At 41.5% G+C, this 8,896-nt stretch overlaps 1 protein-coding gene across 1 annotated transcript; it reads left to right on the forward strand.

The window, feature by feature from the left end:
* The first annotated feature begins 1,051 nt into the window (after nt 1–1,051).
* Nucleotides 1,052–7,690, forward strand: GDF3 (growth differentiation factor 3). The gene is made up of 2 exons (XM_027543522.1): nt 1,052–1,382; nt 6,795–7,690. Exons 1-2 carry the CDS (start codon nt 1,115–1,117, stop codon nt 7,619–7,621), a joined length of 1,095 nt encoding a protein of 364 aa, XP_027399323.1. The 5' UTR covers nt 1,052–1,114; the 3' UTR covers nt 7,622–7,690.
* Nucleotides 7,691–8,896: the final 1,206 nt, after the last annotated feature.

Here is an 8,896-nt window from a genome sequence, read left to right on the forward strand (position 1 = left end):
AATTCAGAGAGCCTCATGTTAAAGGGTTTGAGTTTATGAATGGTTACAATTTAGGGCAATGATTGTGTGACCCCAAATCATTCACGACTCTAGAAAACTACCCCCTTTCCTACCACTCTCAAACAATTTAAAAGGTTCAAATGATAAATTTACATAAAACAGTTGCTTATTGCTTACAGAAATGAAAGGCAATGAAAAAAATATATATATATTCTTTCCATCTACTGCAATAATAAAATTTATCAAGATAAAAAATAGGTGGTATAAAATAATGTAAAATGATAATGTCTCTGTTTTCAAAAAGCTTGAAAGTTATTTTCTCTACAGACAAGCTGATTCTTCTGTAGCATCTGAAAAGACTTACAGTTGTTAGGCCAAAACAAAAAACCCAAACAGAAATTGATTTATGCTGCCTTGTTTAAGCTACTCAATAACCTCCATGCCTTTCCACATGTAATTCTTTCAGCCCTGAATGTCTACTAAGCTTTGCAGTTGTTTTTTTTTTTTTCCGATGTGAATACTTAGTGTGCGCTTCCCTGGTGAAGCGCTGGGAAGAATCCGCCTGCCAATGCAGGACACGTGGGTTCGATCCCTGGGTCAGGAAGATCCCGTGGAGAAGGAAATGGCAACCCACTTCAGTATTCTTGTTTGGAGAATCCCATGGACAGAGGAGCCTGGAGGGCTGCAGTCCTTGGGGTCACAGAGTCGGACGAAGAGCGACTGAGTGCATGCATATTTGTCTAATTAGACTATGAATGACAAGACCTTGAGCTACTAATACATTTCCAGCACTCATCTCAGTGCCTTGCACATAATAGACGCTTAGTAAATGTTTGTTAAATTAGTAAATCTCCTTTCTACTCTGTCTACTGCTGACAAATTTCAGATGGTTGTAGAGTTAGCTCCATGCATGGGTAATCTCTTGTGAATTTTTTTTCTGGAACAGTAGAACTAGGAAAGAGGGGAAAAAAAATTCTGTTCTTTTGTATCCAATTGCCTTTGAGAGCTGGGAAGAGAGCAGTTCACACCTGATTATCATACGTCAGATAAATCAGCAGCACCTGAATTGCTGGGCAGCTCAGCGCTTAGAGCTCTCTGCGGCTTCACCTCAGCCATGCTTCCTTCCCTAGCAGCCTTGGCTCTCTGCCTCCTGTTCACTCTGGCCTTTGGCCAGACACTCCAATTCCATGAACATGTCTTTCTCCGATTTCTGGGCTTAGACAAAGTGCCTTCACCCAAGAAATTCCAACCTGTGCCTTCCATCTTGAAGAGAATTTTCCAGGCTCAAGAGGAAGCAGCCAGCACCGGCATCTCCAAAGACTTGTGCTACGTGAAGGAGCTGGGTGTCCGTGGGAATATCCTCCGGCTTCTCCCAGATCAAGGTGAGGACTTTGGAGTGTTTCCTAGAGGAGAATCTGGGGTGAAGAAAGGAATAAAGGGGGAGTAACAATGACTCAGATGGTGAAGAATCCACCTGCAAGGCAGGAGACCTGGGTTCCATCCCTGGGTTGGGAAGATCCCCTGGAGGAGGGCATGGCAACTCTCTTCAGTATTCTTGCCTGGTGAATTCCCCACGGACCGATGAACCTGGAGGGCTACAGTCCATGGGGTCGTAAAGGGTTGGACACGACTGAACGACTAAGCACAGCACAACAATGACCCAGGGTTTGTGGAAGGCCATGTGCTGGCATTTTACCTGTTCTACCTAATTTAATCCCAGCCACCGTCCTGAGAGGAAAGCAGGTATTCTTAACAAGTTTTTAACAATGAGGAAATTGAGGCTCAGACAGGAGATAACTTGTAACCTATTCAAGATCATACAGCTAGTGTGTGAACAAAGCCAGGAGTCGAAATGTTTTATTTTGTTTTGTTTTCTGAATCAACAGCTTTGCGCTACAGTTTAGATAGTGGGGAGGAGGTGGGAGGGAGGGTGGAATTAGGGCTCGGTCTCCCCCTCTTGAGCCCACACTTTACGCATCCCGGTGCCTTTGAGCTCAGTGTGTCTGTAAATTTTGCTTCCCCCTCCTCACCTCCCCGATCCTTTGGATGGGTAGAAAAGGCTATTCTGGATTTGTAACTACAGAGGGATAATATATGCCGCTGTCATACCTTTTGGTACAAGGATCTGAGTAAGTGCCATTCAGTAATTTGTGAAACAGCCCACCCACCAAAAATTACCCAGATCAAGTGTTAAAAGTTGATTCTCCAGTCTAGTTCCTGCTCCCACCTGATTCTTATTCAAAGTCGGAGATGAGTGTTGTAATCTGCATTTCTATATAGACTCCCAGGTGGTTGAGATGCAGAATTGAGAGCTCCAGTTGTTTAGTTTTACAGCAACTGGAAATAAGATTTCTGTTCAAGAGGCATTTATTGGGTATTTAACTAAATGCCAGGAAATCTGTAACACATGAAGATACAGAGACCAAAGTCTGCCCTTTAAGAGTTTATAGGAAGAGAAAAAAAAGTTTATAGAAAAAACATCAACAGATGACTTCCATACGTCCTGCTAAGTGTCTCATTAGAGGCTCATGGCCTGGGGGTGGAGTTTCAGGGATGAATTCTGGAGAGTTTTAAGAGGTGAGGGGAACTAGCTTAAAGGATTTTCCAAGGAGAGAGTAGGAAATAGCTGAGGCTGCTGCCTTCCCTTCCCCGTGGGAAAAAAATAATTTTTGTGATGATCAAAATTTTATCTAATGATATAGGAAAAGGACAAAATCTTGTAATCACTCCTCCCTAACCCTCCCCCCTCGGAGAAGGCAACAGCACCCCACTCCAGTACTCTTGCCTGGAGGGTTCCATGGATGGAGGAGCCTGGTGGGCTGCAGTCCATGGGGTCGCTAGAAGTCGGACATGACTGAGCGACTTCACTTTCACTTTGCACTTTCATGCATTAGAGAAGGAAATGGCAACCCACTCCGCTGTTCTTGCCTGGAGAATCCCAGGGACGGAGGAGTTGCTGGGCTGCTGTCTATGGGGTCACACAGAGTCGGATACGACTGAAGCGACTTAGCAGCAGCAGCAGCAGCAGCAACCCTTCCCCTGGAGAAAACCATTAATAGTTGTATATTTTTCCAGACTTTTCTTCTTTACATTTATAATATAAACTTGTAATATTTTTATAAATGGAATCATGCTATACATTCTTCCAATATTATGAACATTTTGTACAAGTAAGAGCAAATAGTGAACTTATCCCTATTTTAATGGTTACATGATACTACATTGTATAGACATAATGCTACAATTTATGTAACTGGTGCCCTGTTGATGAATATAAACATATGTAGTGTAGCTTTGTATCTATTGTGTACATGTGTGCACTTTTAGTTTTATTTCCATAGGATCATTTCTTAGAGGATTGTTGTATCAAAGAGTAGGCACATGTATACTTTTTTTTTACATTTCTACTTTTAATATACAGCAAATAGCCTCTAAAATTTATACTCCACAATGAGTGTATGAGAATTCTCACTTACTCTGATAGTAATCTCTTTAAAAATAGAAACTTATTGAGGTATAATGTACATTCACAAGTGTGAGTGAATTGTAGGAAACAGCTCAGTGAATTTTTGCAGAATAACTAGCACCCAGATCAAGAAATAGTACATGAACAGCACCCCAGAGGCTCCTTCATGCCCCCTTCTGGTTAATCACTGCTTCTCTACAGGGGTAATTTCTCTTCTGACATCTAACATCAATCACATACTAGTTTTGTCCTTTATTAACTTCCTGTCAGTGAAATTGTGAAATGTGTCCTTTCTCACGTCTGGCTTCTTTCACTCTACATTTGTGAGATTTATCCACAGTGTATGTATTTGTAGTTCTTTCTCATTGCTGTATAGGACTTTATTCTGTTGGTGTGTGGCAGTGTTCTTCATGCTACACCGGGGGGTCATTAGGTAACAACACTCTTTCAGCATTTAACTTTTGTTAATCTGGTAGCAAAACAAGATCTTGCTCTTTTAATTTCTGTTTCTTTAATAAGGCGAAATGGTGCATTTTCAAATGAATAATGAATCATTTATTTGATTATTTATTTAAAAGTTAGAATATAGTCTCTTTTTCTTCCAGCTTTATTGAGATATAACTGACATGCAGTGCTGTGTAAGTCTAAGGTATACAGCACAATGGTTTAATATATATATATGTGTGTGTATATATATACACACACACATATACATACACATCACAAATGATGATCGCAGTCAGTCCTATAAAGGAATTCCCTGACAGTATCCAGCGTTTAATGAACTTGGCATTTTCACAGTTGTGGCCTGGGTTTTGATATCTGGCCAGGGAACAAAGATCCTGCAAGCTGCAGAGTGCTGTCAGAAAATAAATAAGTTTAGTGAACATCTATCATCTCATTAGGTACAAAGTTAATGACATAGAAAACAATTTTTTCCCTTGTGATAAAAACTCTTAGGATTTACTTACTCTCTTAACTTTCATATATAACATACAGCAATATTGATTATATTTATCTGTTTATCTCAATGTGAATCATTCAATTTTATTTTCCAAATAATTGCCTATTTACATATTATGACCTTTTTCCTGTTTAGGATTCTTTTCCTTAATGATTTGTGAGGCCTCTTAATCATTCATAAAAGCTGTTTATAATTGAAAGTATTCTTGGTTGTCCTTTCTGCTTTTAATTTTGTTAGTGAAAAAATTTCATTAATGGTGTCTCTTTGAATACAGTTTTTTATATTCATGTTTTCAAATCTGTTCCTCTTTTCCTCTCTAGCTTTTAGTTATTTTATTTTTAATCATACCTAAGGCATCACCGACTCGATGGACATGAGTTTGGGTAAACTCCGGGAGTTGGTGATGGACAGGAAGGCCTGGTGTGCTGCGATTCATGGGGTCGCAAAGAGTCAGACACAACTGAGAGACTGAACTAACTAACTAAGGAATGTGATTTAGTGATATGAGTAAAAAGTGAGACTAGTATATTAGGATTCGAACTATGAACAGGAGAGATCAACTGTGTAGAGAGGATGAGAAGGATAAGCTCTGTGAAAACTTCCTGAATTTGCTAGTTAGTCAACGTTCAAGACAGATGTTTATTTCAGTGGAGTAGTAACAGTAAGAGAGTTGGAAAATAGGGACTTCCCTGGTGGTCCAGTGGTTAAGCCTCCAAGCTTCCACTGTAGGGGTCATGGGTTCAATCCCTGGTCAGGGAGATCCCACGTGCCAAGTGGTGTGGTCAAAAAAAGAAAGAAAGCAACAGAAGACTATATGGTAAAAGGAAGAGATAGAAACAATAGGCTTTTTTTTTTTTTAAAGAAGATAGTTAACAAAACGAAACAGAGAGGGGACATTTTTGGTGATCCAGTGGCTATGACTCCACGTTCCCAGTGCAGGGGGCCCAGATTCAATCCCTGGTCAGGGAAATGGATCCTACATGCCACAAAAGTGGTATGTATTCAGGTATTCAAAAGTACAAGACTAGAGGTTATTGGCACTGAAAGTGTCAGGACATTGTACTTCCACTGATGGGATCCAGGTTTGATCCCTGGTCAAGGAACTAAGATCCTGCAAGATGAGCTGTGCGGGCCAAAAAAAAAAAAGAATTATCTAAGGATAAAACATAAGGGAACACCAGATAGCCAGTATTGGTGGGATGACAGGTGTTTGTTTTGAAGTCCTTCTTGACAGCATAGGACGTTCTTTGTGCCATGGGTTCCTTTGGCAGTTCTGTTGAAGCCAGTGAACCTTTTATCAGAATAATTGATTCTATACTGCTGTTGCTAAGTCGCTTCAGTCGTGTCCGGGCCGACTCTGTGCGACCCCATAGACAGCAGCCCACCAGGCTCCACCATCCCTGGGATTCTCCAGGCAAGAACACTGGAGTGGGTTGCCATTTCTTTCTCCAATGCATGAAAGTGCAACGTGAAAGTGAAGTCACTCAGTTGTGTCTGACTCTTAGCAACCCCATGGACTGCAACCTACCAGGCTCCTCCATCCATGGGATTTTCCAGGCAAGAGTACTGGAGTGGGTTGCCATTGCATTCTCTGAATTGTTTCTATGCCTAAAGTTAAATATTTAGAATTTTAAAAGAAGTCAATTAAATATGGAAATACATTTATAGAAATATTATAAAAATAAATGTGTGTATATTAATATAAATGATGCTTTTGTGCAACAAGTAACAAGGTCTAGAGAAGGGACTATACCATCAATTCAGAGTAGTTCAGGCATAAATGTTACTTTGAAATGTTTGCAACAACTTAATATATGAACATACCTATGATTTTTATTGGTAACAGTGTCATAGGCTCTTAGAATATTATTAAGATTTGTTGCCTATGTTCATAATTGAAAGAAATGATAAATTTCACTTAGAGTTTACTGAAGATAAAGATGTGATTCTTTTTCCCATCTAAGATGATAGACCTTCTAAGTCCTATTCAGGATCCCTTGGGGACCTGCAGTTATGAAGACAAGAATGTCTGGTCATAGATAAGGAGTAAAAGAAACAAATCCTCCCAAATGGAGGGTTTGAGTATAACTGAGATTTCTCATCCTCTTTTTATTTGCTGTTTTATTTTATTTTTCTGGCCACACCCCATGACTTCTGGGATCTTAGTTCCTCAACCAGGGATTGAACCCATACCTCCTGCAGTGGAAGTGTGGAGTCCTTACCACTGGAATGCCAGGGAAGTCCTCCCTGCCCTTATTTTGTGTGTGTGGATATACATATACCGTTTGACATTGATATGATCACACAGGTTGGGGTGAAGTGAAAAATCTCATGGTGACTCTCACATCTTTCATTCCCATCTAGGTTCCTTCCTTTACTCCGAGAGCCTTTCTCACGCCTCCTGCCTACAGAAGCTCCTGTCCTTTAACCTGTCTGCCATCGGGGATGAGGAGCAGTTGACAATGGCCCAGCTGGGCCTGGACTTGGGGCCCAACACTTACTATAACCTGGGACCAGAGCTGGAACTGTCTCTGTCCCTGGTTCAAACGGAGCCCCATGTCATAGACCAGGCCACCCCGAAGATGGGTAAAATGTTTACACTGCAGTCAGTACCGTGGCCTCAAGGTGTCCTTCACTTCAACCTGCTGGATGTGGCTAAGAGGAATAATGACCCCCACAAGAATTTAGGTCTGTTTCTAGAGATAGTGGTCAAAGGAGGCAGAGCCTTGGGGGAGAATTTTCAGCTCGAGGGCACCTGCGCCAGACTGAGACGTTCTCTTCACACTTCACTGCTGGTGGTCACCCTCCACCCTGAGCAGTGCCGATCTCCCTCCCGCAAGAGGAGGGCAGCCGTCTCTACCTCGAAGGCTTCTTGCAAGAGCCTCTGCCATCGCCACCAGCTGTTCATCAACTTCCGGGATCTGGGTTGGCACAAGTGGATCATCGCCCCCAAGGGTTTCATGGCCAATTACTGCCACGGAGAGTGTCCTTTCTCACTGACCATCTCCCTCAACAGCTCCAACTATGCTTTCATGCAAGCGCTGATGCACGCCGTCGACCCGGAGGTTCCCCAGGCTGTCTGCATCCCCACCAAGCTGTCCCCCATCTCCATGCTCTACCAGGACAATGATGACAATGTCATTCTACGGCATTATGAAGACATGATAGTTGATGAGTGTGGGTGTGGGTAGACTGGCAGCAGTAGACTAGAAGGGGTGCTCTTGGGGTAAATGCTCTAATAATAAAACTACCTGGTTTATGACCTTTGGATCTGAATTGTCAGTATGTTTATGCTTATAGTTTATCATCATTATCCACGATTAATGATGTCCCCTGGTTATACACACACACACACACACACACACACACATGGTCTTAATGAACTTAATTTCTGCATCATGCACCTGAGGGTATATTAGAGTCTAGATAGAAGGTATATTGATAGCCTATTATGGGCAGGTACTGTTCTATGCATTAACTTATAAATACATGTCACTGCTCTTTGAGGTAAGCATTATTGTTTATGTTTCATAGATAAAGCAGCTGAGATTTAGAGCAGCTAAATATCCAGTTTTTCTAGAGGCATCAACTTTGGGAGTTCCCCAGAAGTCCAGTGGTTAGGACTCCAGGTTTTCACTGCCACTGTCTGGGTTCAAGTCCCTGTTCGGGGAACTAAGATCCTATGAGCCTTCAGACTTGAACGAGGGAGCCTGATTAGCATAAGCAAAAGTCATAAAAGTTCACCTGTGAACCATTTATCATTATGTGAGTTTATAGTAAGATGCCAAGGGAAGAGGACCAGCCAACATACTGGGCTTCATTAAAAATAAAAGTGCACCAGTAATTATATGAATGTATATTAGGAAATCAGAGGAAGGAATTAGTTAAAATTTAAATGCCAAGATTCAAGAAGCTTCAGATCTAGGTACTAGAGGAATTCTAGTTATTTCAGACTGGGCCACTCCTGTCAATATTCTTCAATCAGGAATCTGACTTATGGTTGGATCTGGCTTATTTGTAGTAAACCATGCCAGGTCTAGTTTCTTCAGTCTGTAAGTTGCTCATATTAATTGGGATGATTCCAAACCATGTTGGCCAAACATGAAAAATCAGCCTGTTGGGTAAATTATTTCTGAAGCAAATTATCACTAGTTTTACTTTATTATTTATTGAGCATCTATTATATGCCAATTATTGTACAAGGTCTTGGGAAATAAAAGATTTCTTGGGAAATTTCTCTGTAGTGCGTAAAATCTAGCATGTTGTGCTGTGCTTAGCGCTCAGCCATGTCTGATTCTTTGCAACCGCATGGACTGTAGCTCACCAGGCTCCTCTGTCCACGGGAATTCTCCAGGCAAGAATACTGGAGTATATTGCCATTTCTTCCTCCAGGGGATCTTCCCAACCCAGGGATTGAACCCAGGTCTCCTGCATTGCAGGTGGATTTTTTATAAGCTGAGCTACCA

The sequence above is a fragment of the Bos indicus x Bos taurus genome, chromosome 5 (genome assembly GCF_003369695.1).
Source record: "Bos indicus x Bos taurus breed Angus x Brahman F1 hybrid chromosome 5, Bos_hybrid_MaternalHap_v2.0, whole genome shotgun sequence".
Lineage (NCBI taxonomy): Eukaryota > Metazoa > Chordata > Mammalia > Artiodactyla > Bovidae > Bos > Bos indicus x Bos taurus.